This window comes from Capsicum annuum, chromosome 3 (genome assembly GCF_002878395.1).
Source record: "Capsicum annuum cultivar UCD-10X-F1 chromosome 3, UCD10Xv1.1, whole genome shotgun sequence".
NCBI lineage: Eukaryota > Viridiplantae > Streptophyta > Magnoliopsida > Solanales > Solanaceae > Capsicum > Capsicum annuum.
This window is the reverse complement of record NC_061113.1, coordinates 231,358,387-231,380,351: the sequence shown is the minus strand read 5'-3', so window position 1 is coordinate 231,380,351 and position 21,965 is coordinate 231,358,387. Positions and strand designations below refer to the sequence as shown.

Here is a 21,965-nt window from a genome sequence, read left to right as displayed (position 1 = left end):
TTATGTCTTCTCAAGACTTGCTTCTACCAAAAAATTATTCTGCATTAAGTACTGCACTATCCATATATGTTGCAGCACAGGATTTATCAGCTGAGAGAGCGTTTGCCTTGGAAAAACTCAAAGAGAACCTTCCATACTTCTCCTTGACCTTGCGTAGAGCTAAGAAGGACCAAAAGGAGTATTATAAGAAAGCGCCAAGAAATAAAGAGAGTGAGTGGTCCTCGTTGACAAACTCACAAAAGATAAAGAGCTTTATACTGAGCTTAACGACCACAATGACAAAATGATTGAATTGAAAGTGGTGGTGACTTGACTTAGTCAAACAAAAAGGCATGACTATGACTATTCATATCCCTTAATTAAATAAAACTGGTGACTTTATTAATATGTAAATTAAAAAAAATAAATCTAAATACAACATTTTATCTTTTTGTTGTATTTCGAAAAGAGACAAATTGGTAATATGTTGCAAAATATATTCCACCTGTCGGATAACTTACAACATATGGACAATCTGTTGCAATAGATGGATATATCAATTTACTTTTCCATCAGTTGTGGCGCCTGTTACAACTTGCTAGTCATCTGTTTATTCAATTTCATCGAGAGCAATAGATTTTTCTAAACACTTCTTGGCCAAACTCAAATTTTGCTCTTGGATTGCTTCTTTTTTTTTCTTTGCATCCTTCAACATGGCCTCCAAATTTAATTTTTGCCCTCAATACAATAGCAAAAATTTAGTTTGGTTGAGGGAAAAAATTAAATTTGGAGGCCAGGTTGAATGATGCAAAGAAAAAAAGAGAAGCAATCTAAGAGCAAAAATTGAGTTTGGCCAAGAATTGTTTAGAAAAATCGATTACTCTCTATGAAATTGAATAAACAGATAACTAGCACGTGCAACAGACGCCACAGCTGATGAAAAAGCAAACTGATATATCCATCTGTTGCAACTGATTGTCCATATGTTGTAAGTTATCTGACAGGTGAAATATATTTTGCAACAGACTCTGTCTTTTTCGAAAATACAACAAAAAGATAAAATATTGTATTTAGATCCATTTTTTTTAATTTACATATTAATAAAGTCAGCAGTTTTATTTAAGTAACACATAAATCCCGGATAGTTTGCTAATTACATCTTATTCTGAAATTTTGAATTGTGATACATATGTTAAGCAGTGATACATACATATGAACTAGTGATACATATATACATATGTATACAGTAGTGATACATATAACATATGCATCACTAGTAAATATGAATCCCGGACTTTATGTAATTTTTTAAAACATTAAAGGATATTGTGTAATATGGTGTTTTAAATATGGGATTGTGTAATTTTTCCTTTTAAGGGATATGAACAGTCGTGGCTTTTTGTTTGACTAAGTCTAGTCCCTTTCAATTCAATCATTTTATAAATAGGTCCCTCCGACCTCCTCTCACTCTCACTCTCACTCCTCACTCACTCTCGTTCATTCTACTATACTTACAATATTAATATGTCAGATCCAGATTCATACAAGAAAGTTCATATCGAGTCCTTGCAGAAACTTCAAAGGCAGTTTGATGAATTCCAGAGGAATTTGGCCAACTTCGGAGCAAGATTGAGGAGGGCTCAGCTGTTGCCGGATGAAAATTGTCAGGTTGATAATAATAATAATAATAATAATAATAATAATAATTAGGTTATATTTTTTCTTTCTTTTAGCGTATGTATTTCCCTTTTTTATATCCGATTTACCTATAAGGGATTCAAAAAAATTCATGTATATGTTTGATTTGGTTTGGTTTGGTTTGGTTTGGTCGATTTTGAATTTTTAATTCTTATTCAATATTTAATTATCATTCTATTTATTCCCTATTCTCAACATGACGGTGGTTGGAGTTAGGGATACGGTCATGATGAGAAAGATAAATTCTCCTAAAAATGGTTCGTTAATAAATAATAAGGAACTAAATGATATTATAATAGTAAAAGAAAGATTATTTAATTTAAAAAAAGTCACCACATTGGTTAATTTAATTAAGATATATGATGATATGATTTTTAAGAAAAAAGTTAATGAATAGTTGTGACTGTGACTTTTGTCTAAACACATTCAACAAACAAAAATAAAAAATGGTTCTGATGCATCAAATTCCCCATCTATTACGACTGATGAATCGGTTAGAAGAAATCAAAAAAGCTCCTTAAACAAATGGTCGATTTATAGCAACAGATGGTATATATGTTGAAACAGATGGGTTATCTGATGCAACAGATAAACAATCTGTTGTCATAACTCAATTAATAAAAATAGTTATTAAAGAAACGGAATGGTTATTGAAAACCAGGTGTATTCAATTTTTAAATTGAGAAAAAGGTTATTTAAATTTAATAAGCTGAAAAGTCATGACTTGTCACAATAATAAAAAAACTCACCACCAGCTTGATTTAATTAAGTCATTTCTTTTCATAGAAAAGAATAAGGAAATAAATGATAAACACAATTTAAACCGTAAAAAACTCACCAGAAATATTCTTGTTTTTAAATCTTCTTTATTAATTTATATAATTAAAAAGTTAAAAAATTTGAAAGTTATGAAGATAATTTATTTTTTTAAAAGATATATATATATATATATATATATATATATTATATGTTGCAACAGATATATTATCTGATGCAACAAGTTAACTATTTGTTGCAACAGATGATATATCTGTTGTAACAGATGATTTAACTGAAGTAACAGATATATAATCTATTGTCCAACTTAGTGTAAAAAAAACGGTTGCTGGAAAGAACTAATTATTTTAATAATTATAAAGCTTCAAGCTGAAAAGTCATGACTTATCACAATATTACTTAATTTAATTAAGTCATAACTTTTTACAGTAATCAAGAATGTCATTAATAAATGGAGGTGAACAGTTGTGCCTTTAAATCTGCTTTATTAATTTATATAATTAAAAAGTCAGAAAATTTAGATGTTATGAAGATAATTTATTTTTTAAAAAATATATATATATTATATGTTGCATCAAATATATTATCTGATGTAACAGGTTATCTATTTCTTGCAACAGATGATATATCTGTTGTAACAGATGATTTTTCTGATGCAACAGATATATAATCTGTTGTCCAACTCAGTGTAAATAAAAAATGATTCCTGTAAAAAATTAATTATTTTAATAATAATAAATCTGAAAAGTCATGACTTATCACAATATTGTTTAATTTAATTAAGTCATAACTTCTTACAGTAATCAAGAACATCATTAATAAATGGAGGTGAACAGTTGTACCTTTAAATTTGCTTTATTAATTTATATAATTAAAAGTCAGAAAATTTGGATGTCATGAAGATAATTTATTTTAAAAAAAAAAAAAATAAAATAAAATAAAATAAAAAAAAAATATATATATATATATATATATATATAAAATTAATCAATATATATTATATGTTGCAACAAATATATTATTTGATGCAACAGGTTATCTATTTATTGCAAATGATGATATATCTGTTGTAACAGATGATTTATCTAATGCATATCTGTTATCCAACTCAGTGTAAAAAAAAACGGTTCCTGGAAAGAACTAATTATTAATAGTAATAAAGCTGAAAAGTCATGACTTATCATAATATTGATTAATTTAATTAAGTCATAACTTTTCACAGTAATCAAGAATGTCATTAATAAATGGAGGTGAACAGTTGCGATTTTTTGCCTAACTCGTTCAAGTTCAATCCTCTATAAATAGGTCCCTCCTTACTCAATCGTTTATTTTACTACACACTATTTATTCCTTGCTCTTGTTACACCTTCAACTACTTTCTCTTCAAGGACTTGATAGTTTTTTCCTATCTCTGGTAAGTTTTTTTCTTGATTTTTGTGTAAATATATGTTGTATTACATTACATTCGAATTCTTTCTTTTCTTTACTTTTGTTTTTACGTGTGTGTTTTGTCAACTTATACATTTTTTAGATATGGCTAATCCTATGTGTGATGTCGCTATTTTATGAGATGCCATGAGGGAACTGCAGAAGGAGGTTCATGACTTGAATTGGGAGTTGGCCTCCATCAGAGTAAGGATGCTGTGGGAGATCCGCAGGCTGCGGAGGGCGCTGCTGCTGCCCGTTAAAGATTGGTCAGCTGGCCATACAAATAATACTGATGTTAATAATGATGATAACAATAATTAAGCTTTTTTTCTTTTATCTATGTAGTATTTTTGTTTATTTTATAAAAAATTATGTTGATGCACTTGATTTTTTATTTCTTATTTAATTTTTGTGCTGTCTATTTCTATTTCTTAACAAATGACATGTCTACAATTAAGTAACAATTTAATTTCAGTATCAATAGCAAGAACATATGAGTTATATGTTAGGTTTTGTGTGTGACAGGAGTTGTATTTTGTTATTCGAAACATATTAGTAATCTGATGAAACAGATTATTTTTGTTGAAACAGATTACTAATCTGGTGCAACAGAATACCCATCTATTCGATTCATATTACGGGCACCTAGAACCCTTAAACATGAATCCAACATGAGTCTACTGTTACAATAGAACATTTATCTGTTGCCGCAGATAATGGATCTATTTAAACAGATTGCTCTTGTATTGCACTCACATTTGCGTGCAAGCTATTGTTAAAAAAACAACATACTAGTAGTTACCCAGATTCAACTAAAAAACATAATCTGACTTACCAAGGTCTCCTCTCAAGTAAATTTCAAAGTTGAAATTGATTTACGAGCAGCAGTTGGGGTAACAACAACAACAACAATGGTTAACAAGAAGAATATGAAGATGATAATGAAGTATAAGATGATGATAATGAATCAGAAGATGATGAATAAAACAACAGCAACAATGAACAACAAATATTGCGAAGAGAGAGAAAATAACAACGGATGAGGAGAGAGAAAAAATGTTTTTTTTCCTTCGTTCCCTGTTATATATTAACTAACATTTGGATCAAAGTGTAAATTTAAAAACTTATGGATTATTTTAAAATTTTCAAAATTTTCTTAAACCATAATTAAGTAATTGTCACATCTACTCAATTATTAAGACTTGTGTCACCTACACCTCATTTTAAAACTTTTTTATCACCTGTGGCCCAAACCCCCTGGATACTTCTTACTTTTCACTTTATAAGCGAAAATGAAAATTTTCAATATGAGACATTAATGAGGTTAATACATAAAAATGATCCTAAACTTGACACCAAATTATAACTTTGACCTTAAACTTTGACAATGCACAAATATGACATTTAACTATTCAAAACTGCACAAATATGACCTCCAATCCTACGTGGCAAAACGCATGTTCAACACACAAAACTGAGCGCGTCCAGCTTAAAATCTAAGGGCATAATACATAAATATGACCTTAAACTTTGACAGTGCACAAATATGACCTTTAACTATTCAAAACTGCACAAATATGACCTTTAAATGACTCTTCACTATTATTTTTTTATTATTTTCGGCTCAAAGATGAAAATGACATCTAATTTCTTTTGTCATTGTGAAAAAAGAGCAATATTGAAGATTTATTAATTAGGAGGGTCAGCCTCATACGAAAAAATCGAGCGGGTATGCATATATATTATAGAGCAGAGGACGAATTTAAGTTATATAATATATCTAAATATTATTTATTTAAATATTAAATTAAAGATGAAATTATACTAATAATTAAAAAAATTATAGTTTTAATAAAACGTTATTAAATTAATGTTATTAAGGATAGCTGTAGTAGTATATTAAATTAACGTTATCAAATTAACGTAATTATAATGCTATTAAATTAACGTTATTAAAACTTTATTAAATTAACGAGGGGCGGACCTACGTGGTTGCCATGGGGTTCACCCGAACTCCCTCGGTAAAAAAATTACGTTGTATATATATAAGATAGAAAATGTATATTTATGTATGTATATTAATGTTGAACCACATGAAACAAGGGACTTAGAAAGACCAGTGGTGTTATTTGCTCTTCTTGGGCGCTTCTTTCAGCCTACTGTACGGGTTCGATCTCTGCTAATGGCTGTTTTTTTTTTAATTAAAAAAAAGTTAAATGTTGTTGCTATAGAAATAAATAAAATAAGAATAAGAATAAAAAAAATTTAAAATTAAAAAAAGTTAGGTGCTGCTACTATAGAAATAAAAAAAAAATTATTATTATTATTATTATTATTATTATCATCATAATAATAATAATAACAATAATAATAATAATAATAATAAAAACGACGTCTTTTTAACATAAAAAGTAAAACTTTGACAGTGCACAAATATGACCTTTAACTATTCAAAACTGCACAAATATGACATCTCTCCAAGTCAGCTCTTTAATAACGTGGCATCGTGTGATTGGATTACCTTTCCATGTAGGCGCGAGTGAGACTCACGCATGGGGTTGCAAAATCGGAGCTCATATTTGTTCAGGTTTTGAATAGTTAAAGGTCCTATTTGTGCACTATCAAAGTTTAAGATCAAAGTTATAATTTGATGTCAAGTTTAGGATTATTTTTATGTATTAGCTCGACATTAATTTAAAATAATGTTTCATAAAGCACTGATTCGACATACATAGCAAAGTACAGTGGTAAATGCACTTGCCAAGGAAGGTAGTTGTTTTACAACATCTCCTTCACTTGTACTTTTAAAGCAAAGATCACCATCACCAGTCACTACATTACTAGAAGAATAGAAGTATAGTTAACTAAGTACAGATGTATCATAAATTAAAAATATTGAATCACTAATGACTAATGCTTCTAGCCTGTCAGCCTCCACTACAAAAAACGGGGTTAATTGCAGGGTTTTTTTTGAGGGGCTATTTTAACCTTGTAAAATTATATGAATTGCAGAGATTAAAAATGAGATTAAAAATTTATCGCTAAATTTAATAAATTTTTGAGATTTTTTTGCGGGGGTTATTGAGAGGATTGTACTGTTCAATTGATAGGATTGTGGTCAACACATTATGCTTTATGGCAGATGCTTATATTGATCAATTGAAAAATTGATGATTCATTTATTTTTTTTAAAAATAAAATAAAATTGCGGAGGTTTTAAACTCTGCAATTTTTAAAAAATTAAAATAAAATCATGGAGGTTTTAAACCCGCAACTTTTAAATAAAGTTTTATTTTAAAAAAATTAAATTTAGAGTAGCGGGGGTCGAAACTCCCGCAAAATAATCGCCGCAAATTAATTATAATGATTCAAAATAAAATTGCCGTAACTTGTTTGTGACGGCTCAAATTGTGGGAGTTTTGAAAACCCCTGCAATTACATTTTGCGAGAGTTCTAAACCCTTGCACACCTTAAAATTAACCCCACAATTTGACATGTGTTTTGTAGTGCTCCTTATATGCCTACTATATCTTGAATACAGTATAGTAGTTTCACAGCCAAAAAAAAAAAGAGAAACTATCCTTCACAACATTATCTATAGTTTCAGAAAAGCAAACGGCAAAAGAAAAACAATAAAAGAGCCCTTTTTCTCGTCCACAGTACCTTACACAATCAGATAACCGTGATAAACATAGCCAAAAACTGTAGAAACTAAAGCCATGGCTCCTGCGGCAAAAGAACAACCAAGGACAGACGTAGACACGTAGCTTATTCGTAACAAATTCATTTGAATATACGTATATAAAGAGTCTATTGAAAACAACTTTTCTATTTTATTTGAAATAGTGATATAAACTACGTACACTTTATCCTCTCCAATTCACCGTGGGAATGCTAGGGTGTATATATAGTATAATTTTTGACGTTGCAACAAGTTCAATAACTAAAAGTCTTACAAGTCATTCGCTTCCAAGTTAGCAGCCAATGGGAAGACGAAACGTGGTGAAGAAAACGTGGAGGAAGCTAAGGAGGAAGAATATTTAGATATGTGGAATGAGGGGGCGTTGTCGCAGTTGCAGAGGGGGAATCCCGGCAGGCACAGCCGGTGCTGATTTGACGGCAGGCAGGCAGGCCGCCTAATGACGATGCCCCTCCAAATCCATCATAATCATAATCATACTCATACTAGTACTATTTACCTTCCTATGTGGGGCGGCAACTACTCATGCTGCATCCCACATCACTCCAGCCTCCCCTTGTCCCACTTGCCATTCAAATGTTTTCAATTTATGACTTTTTACTACGGTCAAGGATCACCAAAGAGAACAAGGTGAATCATAAAAATTTAATAGCCTTTTAACTATAAAAATTATTTATATTTTTTCAAAACATTATTTTATTTTATTGAAAAAAAGTAAAAAATAAGATGCTTTGATCATGAAAATTTAAAATATAATTTCAAAATTTCCCTTACAAAATTTTAAAAATAATTTTAATTTATATTCATAGTCAAACACGACTCTAATTTCAACTCCAACTCTAAAAAATTGTGATTTTCATGATCAAATTGGACCTTATTATAAGTAATTTTATTTTATGTTTATATAAAAAAAATAATCTCACAATTTGAATTTATAATTATTTTATTATATGACAATAATTTTATCAATTAAATTATTAAGATTAGCTCCCTTTCTTCTAGCAAACGACAACAGAGTTGGAAAGAAAATCGATGTCAACGAAATCTATTTTTTTTTTTTCATGATAGTTGATACATGATGTCCTCTGACTCGAGTAAGTTAAAATAACATTCTATACTACCATTTGAAGAAAATGTGTTTCCTACAAAATATCTTCCATGATGGGAATTTGTTTATTCTTGAAAAGAGAAAGATTCGTAAAAATTGCTTAGTTGCATTTGGTGACGGCAAATCAGCGGGTTGAATTACACTGAACGAGTAAAACAAATTGAAAAAATATATAAAGTATTAAGTATTAAATTATAAAAATTAATAATATTTTTATCAAATTATATTTTGTAGCATATATATTTGTATTTTTATAGCAACAGTTTATAAAAATATAAAATACATATCGATCACAAGGACAGTAAAAATCATATATATTTATATTTTTATAGAAATAATTTGTAAAAATACAAAATATAATTTGTTATATTATATAATTATTGTTATAAATATATTTACATTATAGTGAATGTCTATCAAAAATCTACTTTGATATCTATTAGTATTTGAAGCATCTGTCTTTTACCCAGACAAGGATCTACTTTGATATCTATTAGTATTTGAAGCATTTGTCTTTTACCCAGACAAGGAGTAATTTTCCCCATAAATAGAGGAATTTTGTTCATTGTATTGACAATCTTAGGATCTCATCCCTAAAGAGAAATAAGAATTACTCTCTCTATTTCTCTACTCTTCTTCCTTATTCTTTATTATTTTATAACACGTTATCAGCACGAGACTCTGTCAAACAAGGTGAGATTATAAATCTGAAGGATTTCAAGGTTAGTAATTCTTTATGTTATGTTTCTTTTGCTACTACTAATATAATTATTATTGGATTTGAGAAAAAATAATTAGTTTGGAACCATTTATATTTTAAATTTATTCCCCAAGAACAATATTATCAAAAAGGATGATAATATGTTGGGTTCAAGTCCCATCGATTCATGCCTAAGACGCTTTTATATAGATCAAATATTGAATTTGAATCTTAATACATCATATTGATGATATTGTGATGGCTAAGGCAAAATAATGGATGTTTGATGAAAAATTATGAAATTCGACCCATTGAATATGCTCTATTCCATGAAGTGAATATGGTAGCAATATATGATAAGTCTGAACTATGACAACTTACTTCATTCTTGAGGTGTATGTGGTAGCAGTGCATAATATGTCTGAAAGAAAACAAGTGATTGAATGAACAAATATACGCGTGGAGAGACAATATGATAATGATCATCAAAAGTGAAATATTTTCACACGCTTATATGATTATAAGATATGCTAGAGAAAAATTCTCTACATTATATGTATGCCTCGATTTGCTTCTGAAGTAGTAAAATCTTGAAAGAGTTTATAAATTATCATAATTTGATAGACTTAAGACACGATTATATTCCATTTCTGGGGAATGAGAAACTTATTAATGCAAACGTGCACTTGATCACAACTCACCTCCGAAAGAGGTTGAATAATTTTGAAATCTACTTCTGAAGTAGTAAATCTGAAATTTATTCATGTAATAGTAAATCTGAAATTTACTAAAGAAAAAGTACATGTCATGATAAACTTGGAGTTTACTAGAATAAAAGTTCATAATTGATATGAACGATTGTGACATCTCGAAGATGTGCATGTATTGAAGAATTAGAAGATTCTTCAAAAATTATTTATGTTGTTTGTTCTCATGATAAGTTGGTTGGACCAATTAATATTGGGATTGAATCCCTTCAAATCTGAAAATTATAAAAGATGAATAAGGGTCCGTTCATCTATCATGTGATATGTTAAAATGATGCATCAATAAGATGATCACATGTACATTTATTGTCAACCTGCAGTTTGACATTCATAAAGTTGCTTGCAGTAAAATTGAGTTAAGCATGACTTTCAGATTGTGTAATCAAGATAATTCATCTTGATGATGATGGTTTGGCATTGAATGTCTTCGATAAATATCTAAACCATTGTTAATGAGAACAAAACTTCATGTATTGATCTGAAATATGATATATTGCAATAGCACTTGTATGCATTAGACCAATAAATTATGACTATTTCTTCCCTCTCAATTGGTTCAAGGTCGGAAACCAATTATTCCATTCGAATAATTTTGATGTACGGTATACGATTAATGAATATACCATAATGCACAAAGATGGATTCCTCAAAGAAGTAGAGGATGTATGTTAGTTTTCCTAACATAAGGGGGAGATTATAAACGCTGTGAAATATATTAGGAATTATCACTAGATCCTCATCCAAAAGATAATTCAAGTCAAATGCCGAAAGCATCTCATATTAAGCGCAAGTGCTCTTATTTTGTGTTCCTAAAGGACAAAGTCTATGCATGCGTGAAGCGTGGTAGACTAATCGGTTTCGAATGAAATAGTCCTTAAAAAATAAGGAGCAAATAATCATAATAAGAAGACAATGAGTTTTTGAAAAGCCTACGACATAACACTTCATGAAATCTTATGAGAGGTTCATGTACCTGAAAATAATAAAGTGATGAGATCTTAAAATGTTATGTCGCATTGTGAACCGATACTAAATGATATATCATCAATATCTTTGATACAATGTTGGCACAATATTGTGAAAGATTACGAGGATCTTAATTCTACGTTAATTTAAGCATGCTGACGTAGAAACATTCATCAAGTGACATGAAAGGATGCATCTTGGTAAGTATTAAATTTATTTGATTTGCAGTCCAGATATTTGAAGATGTCACTTATGAAATGTTAAATATTGTCATTTGACAAAACTTATATAAAAAACTTTTAAGGATTCAAAATGCTTGAAGCATATAAAAGTTTCTGGGAAACTTATTTATAATCCTTATATTGTATAAGCTTATAACTTGAAAATCATTGGAACTCTTAGAGAGTTTTTAAAGCAATAGATTATTTGTTGAAATTTGAAATATATCGAATTGGATTGGTTATGAAGTACCATATCTTAGTGCAATTGATGCAGTTATGTACCTTGCAAATACTACAAGCCTATAGACTTTTCGGTTAATATGTTAGCAAGGTATATTTCTACTCCTACTAGGAGACATCGAAATGGGATAAGATACATGAGTTTATTTTATTCTAAAGATTGCAGTCCCGATCTTATTGGTCATGCGGATGTTGGGTACTCATCTAACCTGCATAAATCTCAATCTCAAACATGCAATGTGTTCACATATGGGGATACTGTCATATCTTGGAGATATATAAAGCAGTCTATCATAGCCACCTCATCGAATCATGCGAGATTATAGCTACTCATGAAGCAAACTGACAATGTGTGTGGTTGAGGTCCACGATACATCTCATTCCTGAAAAATATGGTTTGAAATGTGATAAAGTGTCCATAATTTTTATGAAGAAAATGCATCATGCATAACACAACTTAACAGAGGATTCATAAAAGGAGATAGAATGAAACATATTTCGTCAAAGCTTTTCTATACATGTGATCTCCAAAAAAATGGTGATATTAACATGCAACATATTCGTTCAAGTGACAAGGTAGTTGATTTATTCACCAAGCTTCTTCAACTGCAATCTTCAAGAAGATCGGGATGCAAAGGCTCAAGGATATTCTCATCAGGGGGAGTTAATACGTGTTGTACTCTTTTTTCCTTACGAGGTTTTGTGGGTCTTTCTTGTAAGGTTTTTAATGAGGCAGCCGAAATGCGTATTATTAGATATGTGTACTCTTTTTCCTTCACTAGATTTTTTTCCTATTGGGTTTTTTCTAGTAAGATTTTAACGAGGCATATTATCTACCAATTTGACATTCAAGGGGAGTGTTATAAATGTATTTATATTATAGTGAATGTTTATCAAGATCTACTTTGATATCTATTAGGATTTGAAGCATTTATCTTTTACTCAGACTAGGAGTAAATTTTTCCTGTAAATTGGAAAATTTTGTTTATTGTATTGACAATCTTATAATCTCTCATCCCTCAAATAAGAATTACTCTCTCTATTCTCTCTACTCTTCTTCTTTGTTCTTTATTATTTTATAACAATTATAAAATTGTGGGTATGAAACTAATAATTAAAAGATAAGTATGTTATTTCTGAACTCATCCATTATATGCGGGTCAATGTGGGGTTGGTTATTCATGAGCAAATTAAAACGTATACTGACCCATTTTATATGGGTGGTCAGTTCTAGGAAAATGAATTGATTTAGAATTTTTCACCTTCAATTATTTTGGCCTTTTTCCCGAACTTTGTTCATGAATTACGTTGGATATATTGTTATTGTAGTGATTTGGCTTCTTAATATTTTTAGTTAGCTATTCACCTTGTGAATTCATAGCTTTAATTTATGGGGAAAGATAAAAATGTCCATTTGCTAAAACTAATTTCAATTAAATAGTCACTACAATTTAATTCTCTCTAATCATCTACTAAACTAATTTCTTTTAATAGTCATTGATTATTTTGCATGCCAGTTACTTTACGTTTTTTTTCATTTTTTTAAAAAAACGCCAGTTCATTTTATTTTTTTAATCTTGTTTTTTTTTTATATTCTATTTTTTTAAATTTGATGTTTCATTCTATTATAAAAAAATCACTGTTCTTTTGTGCTTTTTCACTGTTTTTTTACTTATTTTTTTGCAACTTTTTTTTTGTTTTAAAATCTATTCCTTTTTTGAAATTAACATAATTACAATTGTTGTATGTTGGAATATGCATTATGTATATTTATGGAATGATGACATTGACTATCAAAAAAGTAATGTGAAATTACTATAAGAAACTTTATTTGATCAAAACAAATACAGAATTTTGAGAGCAGATAATGCAATTCAAACACAAAATGGAAAACCTAACTTCAACTTTTTTCAATAGTTCAACAGCAATTTTCCAAATCCAAAAATCAAACCCCGACATTATTGCAAGTCCAAAAAAGGAACTATAAATAAAACAAGTCAAACATCAAAAAGAAAATAGATATACACATTCTATACAATTCTTAACTACAATTATTATTTAGATACATATTTTATACGACTCTATATAATTTCTACATGCATTCTAAAAATGTATCAATCTAGTATAAGAGAGTATCAATTGAGTATATGGACACTTCAAGTGTATCACTATAGTATAAAAGTGTATTAATGCCGTATAAAAGAGTATCAATTGGGTGTAGGGATTGCATGTACTTGCTTAGAATCTCCTTTCTCCTTTATAAAAAGTGTATCAATATAGTATAAAAGTGTATCAATATGGTATAAAAGTTTATCAATAGAGTATAGAGACTGCATGTGTCCAATTGGGCCAAATGACTAAAAAAGGAAATTAAATTTCGCTAACAGGTTACATTTGTCCACCTTTTCAAATCATGTCCATTTTTTTTAAAAATGGTCACCCTATGTCCTTTTCCCTTAATTTATTTTGTAACCACCATTAACAATCCATTATATAATTTTCAGTCAATAAAATAGAGTTGCAGGAGCTGAGAATTTGAAACTTTGTAAGATTCTTTATGTCATATGGATTACTTAGTTAGCATCCATTTTTACACTAGAGAGTGGATGTAATGGAACTCCAGAGTCCACACTAGCAAGCTTAAAATCTTATATGAGCCTGTTCTAAGAAACCTAAAGTAATTAACAAGCTTTCAGTTCTAAATTATACAATAATAAACATACCCACTGCAATCCCAACAAATGAGGTATGGAAATTGAGAAGGGTAAACTGTACACAGCCCTGCATCAATCCTGTCAAGGTAAAGAAACTATTTCTGATAGTTCCTCGACTCAAGTAGTTATATATTATTGAATAATTAAATCTTTTTGAAGTCTAATAGGTTGAAATGTTAAGGAGTAAGTTGACTTTCACATTATGGAAAAGAAATATAACAAACATCCATCTGCACATTATGATCTTAATCAAGAAAGTCGTGTCCGTTGCTGTGTTTTCGTTTTTAAAAATCAGAAGAAAGATAATAAGTGGGATGAATCGAATTACGTTTATTTTAATAACGACAAGTTGGTTACTTGAAGTTTCCCACTTTCTTCAATTGCTGTTGATAGTGCTTTCCATCTCGTTAATATATGTTATATATAACATCCCATCATAGTCACTTTATGTTTCTAGTGCTTTGACGATGTACCAAAGAATACATAAAATACTACCCATGCTTAAAGATACTTAAATCTTTTATGTCCAATTATTTGTGAGCATTGTGACCTTAAATCAATCATATCAAACAAAGGTGTTCGTAATGGAGTGACTTAAGTCCGTACAAAACGTTCATTTAGCACAAACCTTTCATCTCTTTAGCAATTTTTTGCATAAGACAAATATTGCTCTTTTTTCGTGGGACAAGAGATTTTGTACCCATTTCATTTTCTATTCCTTCAACTTCATAAAGAAGAATTAAGACAAACCAAAATAAAAAAATTTAAATAACATAAATACCAACCCTTAATTACACTCTCTCCCACTTTTTTAATTACTTTATTCTCTCTTCCTATTAATATACATAACATAACTGAAATATACATAGCATTCTGTGTATATATTGAATTTTTTATAGTATGTTTAAAGAATGAAATTTTTTATAATATTGGAAACATAAGTTGTATATTTGATGTAATTTTAAATAAAAAAAATATCATAAACATACGTCTTAATAACTTATCATATTTTCACAAATTCTCACGCTTACAAAGTAACTAGAAAAATCTCAACTAATTATATATCTTCATTGGAATTATCGAAAGTTAATTATGTATTTTACAAAGAAAAAATGCATCTTCTAATTTGCCCCCCAAAAAAGAGTATCTTCGTTGGATGTATCGAGAGCTATTATGTATCTCAACATACCCAAAATCTGAATTTTCAGTAATAACACAATATTGAAATTTTTTGTAATTAAACTCTAAACTATCGAAATTTATGTTGTTTGCACATGACTTTTACTAAAGGGCCCAAAAGTGACGTGTCATTTTCTTGATGTCTTGATGGAAAAGGGCGCAATTCAAAAGCCCTATATTACAGGAAGCAATATGACATATAGTTCAAGTAACTTTAAGCCAACTGCAGTTCTTTAATGTAGCTACTATGGTTCAGACGCATAAATCATCAGGTGACACGTGAAACCACTTGCATTTCCTGAACCAGATAGCACATCTGGTGAGGCATTTGTGGAGGAACAGAGGAATAAATTTAAGATAACAACAATATTGTCATGGCAAACTGGCAAATACGGGATGTCTCAGTTTACATGGATCGTGACCATTTCATTCATTCAGCTTGCACACATCGACAAACTTTTGCACAGCATTGTGGTATTGAGTTCCCTGCAACAGCATCATGTAACAGAGAAATAGAGCAATCAAGCTAAAGAAAGAAGCCGAGAAATAAAAACCAATGAACACCAAGCTCTGTTGATTTATGAGTAAAACAGGGAGGTGGGTAGGCAGATCAAGGGCAGAGTAGACAGCTCGCCCAACACAGATAATATGCTCTTTACTGACAAAATCATCGAGATAATACATCTGTATACACTAGAGTTTTCGATGCATTGATCAAATGTGAACCAGCGCTGTCAAAGGTGAGCCAGCATTGTCAAAGGCTCATTTCAAGTGCGCTTAAGCTTTGAAGCCAAGAGTAGACAGTGGGACCAAAATAGCCAAAGACACTGCTTTTATGAGCAATATGGGAACTCCAGAGGGCATCAGAGATGAGCTACAGCAACTCTTACGAGTTTTCATTATAGATAGTAGTTTGTGTTCAAGCTACTTTGAATTGTAATTCTTCTACTGGTGATAAATATATAATTAGTTACCAAAAAACAATAATGTTAACATGCAACTTAGCAGACTAGAAGAGTGAAAACATTCTCCTACTTTCTCAAAAATAGAAATATATCTTTATAATTGTAATTAATCAAAACAGGAAGGACATTCATGGTCTTTGAAAGATTTCCCTTTCTTCTCATTATTGAATTATTTATCGCAAGAAAACAAATTCTTTTTGGGGTGTTGTGTGTGTATGTTGGGACAGTGGGCAGCGGATAAATCCCCCATGGGGATCTGATTCTAGATGGTGCACATAAGTCCAGGAGTATTGCCAGTCCTCTTGTTTTCCTCTTACATGTTAGGCTTTATCTGAGGAAGGATCTGAACCTGGGACATGAACGTGAACCTATAAAGTAGCCTGTGCGTGTGCACCCAGTCAACCTATCAAGTAGCCTGATAGGCTGTGCTACACCCCTCAATGCAGGTGTCCTATAACCACACCCACCAAGGCTCATCAAATGAACTCATGTATTATTCTAGCAAGGATCCAAACCTAGGACCTACGAGCTTTTATTCCTATGTCTCAACCGCTTATCCATCCCATTGGAGACGTGCTCCAAACAGTACAAAGATCAGATAGAATCCAATTCACCATAATGCCAACTTTATAACAGTGACAATATTCTTGACAGAGTGGAGTAACTGGTTTTTCCACTTGCATGTGCACCTCATCTGAAGAAGATTATTTTGTAGAGTACAAAGATCTCTTTTCAACTACAAGCAAAAAACTAACAGACTCAAAATTTTGCGTAGCTCAGAAATGATTCACATAAGTAAAGCTTTCATCATGTAAACATGCTTGATAGACATGAAAATTCCTTACATGCAAGTCGCGACACAATCCACTACAAGTTCAATTCCATTTGTATATATCTCTATTTCTTTATCGTAGAACATACGCAATCCAACAAAATCTGATGGACCAAACAGCAACTGAAAGCCTACCTCCCAGTAAAGTTGCTTGCAATCCATGCATTGCCAAAATTCCAAATTCTTGTTAAACAAGCAGTTTGGAATCACCTGAAATCCCTTAGCTGCTTCAACAGCTTCTTCTGTTGTCAGAGGTTTTTGGATGAACTTACCGTTGCATTTTGTGCACCTTGACATCAACTGGTCTTCAGTAATTTCCAATTGAAAAGTTTCTATTATCTGTAGATATGCAGTGTAATATCACCATGAACGTATGGTCGACAAAACTGTCGAAGCAAAATTTTCGATACTGTTCACTTGCCCACTTACCTCAACCAACTGATCATTCTTTAGAAGACTCTTCACCCGGTATATCTGATTTTTTAAGAGATAATCATGTCTCAGGAGTTTGGCATCTCGTGTTAAAAGTACTCTCTTCTCTTTACATGCTTGTTCTATTAAATCCCTGAAGAAGGAAAGAAAAAGATATCACAAAGAACACCCATCTAGGGAAAACAGATTGATAGGCCAAGAATTGAAAATCATTCAGAACCTTGATTCAGGCTTCTTTGAATAAGGAACAGCAGCATCAATGCCAACACATCTTAAATGTTTTGCCAATCCTTCAACCTGAACAATTACCACAGCCTCCAATAACGACCACAAAAAGAAGCAAAAAGTGCTATATTTTGATCTCCCAAAGAAAGAGAAAGAGGAGAAATCTCAACTTGACTACAAGAGAGGGTACGCTAAAGAAGCCTAAGTGTATCAGTTTTACAGAAAAGCAATATCTGTAACAAAAATGTAGTATCTCACCATCACATCACATAGAAACTTAGGGCACCCATCCCCACCGGAGGTCACATCCCAGGGTGGTGGACCTTGCCATTCTTCACCACCTTCTGTTGGACTGCGTGTGTTTGCTACTCTACCAGATGATTTCTTTGCTTTCTTCCTCGAGATCTTCGGTTTTCTATCAGATTCACTCAACAAAATTTTATCACCATACTTCCTGACAATTCGTAAAAGCACATCATCCATCCGATTAGCACGATCTGGCAACAGCACAGCAAGCTTTTCATCTGATGCGGGGACTGTTTTACAAAAACCAGGCGGGATAGCTTGCACTATCTCTAAAGCTTCACCAAATTTGATACCACACAATTTGTTTGAATTTTGTTGCATGTCGAGTATTTGTTTCAACCCAAGATCCAGCTGAGACAACAGGACACCAGTTACATTTTCGACAGAATTCCCTGAAATGGACGGTTACCAAATGTAAAAAGGACAAACAAGATAGATATAATGCAGTAAAAAGGGAGTCTCTATGCCCGTGTGATGGTCGATAGCTCCTGATGGCTGACGGAACATAATTAGCCTTTAATTAGCCTTTTTGTTTACTGCTTATTTTAGGTCATCAGATATCAAAAATTTAGAAGTGAAAATATAATTGAACTGAGGTACAAAGTTAGGGCCAAAATTGGATTAATCTCTCTCCTATCACTGTGTTGCTGCAAAGACTCAACGTAACAGAGCTTCTGTCAGATGAAAGAGATACTTTATTACCCCCCGGCCCCCAATACACACGCAGAATCACACCCATTTTGGTTGCCCATGGAGAAATACTCCAAAAGAAAACCTAGTGCACATACTCAAGACACCGGACTTTCTAGAAAAAACTATCTTTTCAATCAAGGAAGTTGGTTATTGGTGTATCAGCGCTGCTTCATGGAGGTAGCAACACGTGGGCATGCAATAGAAGAAGATGAGAAAGGCACTTCACCAACCTTCTATCACAACCTTAGCCTTGAAGACTTCAAAGATAAGAATCAAACAATGAGCATCAACTGCTGCATATTGCATTTGCTCTTCTGTCAGAGGACGCTGTGACCAATCACTACATTGGAGTTCCTGCACTCAAGATGCAAAAAAAAAGTAAAGAAAATATTTTCTATAATAAATTCATATTTATATTCCTGACTAACAAAATGCCAGCATCTAGATTGCTCACCTTTGAAAGAGAAATCCCTAAGACCTCCTGGCAAATTGTTGCCAAGCTCTTTGTTTGCTTTGATAATTTTCTCCCTGCTTGTCTGGGTTGCAAGGTGTTGTATATGCTTGTAATATCTAAAAAGGGTTCCACCTAGTCACCAATTATTAGCTAGTATATGACAAGCATTAACCACACCAAAACAAAAATCAGTCCTATATAATGGTAACGAAATATAAGAGTGTGCAGCATTAGCATATAGAATATATCGATTGAACCAAGATTGCTTCAAGAGCAAAGAACTACAAGTCCTTTAGTAAATTATAAAGATTAACTGCAGCGATGACATATTGATAAAGCCAACTGTGTTCTTCTAGAATCTAGGAGACTAGGACAGTTATTGAAAAGCAAAAGTCAGATAAATTTTAATTAAGCTGATGATATTCTTTAAGCAACAAAAAGCATATATTAATTGGAAGAAAGAAAAAAGAATAACTCCAAAATCAAATACCAAAAGAAATCAGCTTGTAATTTCAATATGCGTACAACTATCTCCAGAGTGAAAAAGTTGCAATCTTCGGCAGTTCGCCTTTTGGGATGAAACTCCAATGCCCATTAGGCAACTAGATTCAACCATAACTTTTTTTTTTTTTCACGTAGCGATAAGCCAACTCTGCAAGAACTGAGTAGTATCCCAAAGACAGACATCTTACTCCTTCTCAGTACATGGTTTTACCTTTTGCCCTCGCCCTTCTTCCCTCTCTATTCCTCCCCAATAAAATTAAAGAATAGAAAAGCTAGCTCTATACTGTCAATGCTCATTTGAACAAATTATAGAGTATGTTTTTCGAAATATTATTTTGTGCTGACAACTATGGGGGCGTTTGGCCATGAATTTTTTTTTTCCAAAATTGAACTCTGGAAAACACTTTTGAAAATAAAATTCTGAAAAATTTCCGAAACTTTTCGCAATTAGAAAAACACCAGAAGGCTGTTTTCACTTTTTCCACTCCAAATTACTCAATTCAAAAACACTCCAATTTGTATTCATGGTCAAACACAACTCCAATTTTCAAATACCACTTTTCACTTTGAAACCAGAAGTACTTTTCTCAAATACTCACAATTTTCATGCAGGCTAAGCTCTTTAATTGATATCATGAAATTTCAAAGCACTGCAATTACAGATCATTTTGCAAGTTGAAGTCATACCTAAAAGCAAAATGCTATATAAACATAAATGCTTCAGCACCCAAGGGTGTGGCCTAATGGTTAGTGAAGTTAGTTGAGAACCAGGTTCAAATCCTAGCAGACACAAAAAGTACTAGGTGATTCTTTTCATCCAGGAATGATTAGTGGACAAAGTTACTTGATATCATGTGAAAAAATTTAGGGGGTTTTAGATTTACTTTTTTTCAAGTGAATTATAAGCTAAAAGCCAAAAGTTAGGTTCTTTTTTCTTTTACATTTTAAGCCTAAAGTTAAAAGTGTTTTTTTATCTTTACCAGTTACTCTAAAAATTAGAAAGATGACTCGAATTATAAAAAAACCATAAAAGCTTCAACCATTGTACTGCGATTCGAATAATCATTAAACAAAGAAGCAAAACTAACCCTATCAAAACCAGGTTCACATCCATGAGCACAGAAAGTAGAAGACAAATACACTAAATCCTGTTTGAATCTGAATCCCAGTTTCAGCACATTCGTCGAAACAAACACATCCTTAATAAGCTGGTAAATAGATTGTAAAGGGATTGAGTCCAGGTCAACTAAGAAGACCGGCGACTCGACCGACGAGTTGTCGGGGCCGGTGAGCTGGCAAGCGATTTGGAGGAGGGAGACGGTGGGGAAAGTGGAGTGGTGGGTTCGATTGGGCTTCCATTCGGCGTCGAGTCCGATGAGTGAAGAATGAGTCAATGAATGAGTTAGATGGGTGAACTCGGGCGAGTTGGGGGAGGAGACTAGACGGATCGTTATTGGATTTTGTTCCGAATCCATGGGTTCGAGGAGGACGTCATTCGGTGATCCTTATGTAACATGCGTCTCCTATTAGGGACGGGCATAAAATATCAAATTATCGAATCGAATTGAATAATTTAGTAATTGATATTTGATAATTTGGTATTTGGTATAATATTTGAGAGTAAAATTTTAATATTTTGATATTCAAGATTGGGTTTGATAAAAATATTAATACCGTTTGGTATTCGATATTTACCGAATATTGAATTATATATATATATATATATATATATATATATATATATAGTAACATTTCTTGAAAGGAAATCTGCAAAAACATTATCAAAATCTTTAATATTTTCAATTTTAAAAGTATAAAATAACAATATTACCTGCTATTTGTGTAACCTTCTATATTGTGGTTCTGAAGATAACTTATTAATTATCAATCTTGATATTTGAATATTGCTAAACGCCGAATGAATACAAGGAAAATTCCCTAACAACAAAGTGGCAGGAGATGTCCCACTAGCACATAGTGTCAAAAACATCTTAACGGTAAGCTCGGATAAGCCGACGACTGAATCTTCGGACAAAGTCAAAAGCCGAGCAAGCAATCAGAGAAAATTCTCCGAAGT

General features: G+C 31.6%; 1 protein-coding gene across 1 annotated transcript; it reads right to left on the bottom strand.

Annotated features, from left to right (window-relative positions):
• Positions 1-15,577: 15,577 nt before the first annotated feature.
• On the bottom strand, positions 15,578-21,467 carry LOC107863082. Its single transcript, XM_016708843.2, has 8 exons — positions 20,977-21,467; positions 19,385-19,516; positions 19,161-19,284; positions 18,190-18,629; positions 17,927-18,003; positions 17,704-17,839; positions 17,410-17,613; positions 15,578-15,963 (listed from the first exon to the last, which is right to left on the bottom strand). Exons 1-8 carry the CDS (start codon positions 21,361-21,363, stop codon positions 15,904-15,906), a joined length of 1,560 nt encoding a protein of 519 aa, XP_016564329.2. The 5' UTR covers positions 21,364-21,467; the 3' UTR covers positions 15,578-15,903.
• Between the last annotated feature and the right edge of the window lie 498 nt (positions 21,468-21,965).

Bases quoted from the DNA above. Each gene is read 5' to 3' on its own strand.
- LOC107863082 (XM_016708843.2), bottom strand. From the start codon at position 21,363: ATGGATTCGGAACAAAATCCAATAACGATCCGTCTAGTCTCCTCCCCC. The intron at 19,285-19,384 runs GTGAGCAATCTA...TCTTGAGTGCAG, and splicing joins TAGGGATTTCTCTTTCAAAG to GAACTCCAATGTAGTGATTG. The intron at 15,964-17,409 runs GTAGGCTTTCAG...ATGCTGTTGCAG, and splicing joins GCAAGCAACTTTACTGGGAG to GGAACTCAATACCACAATGC.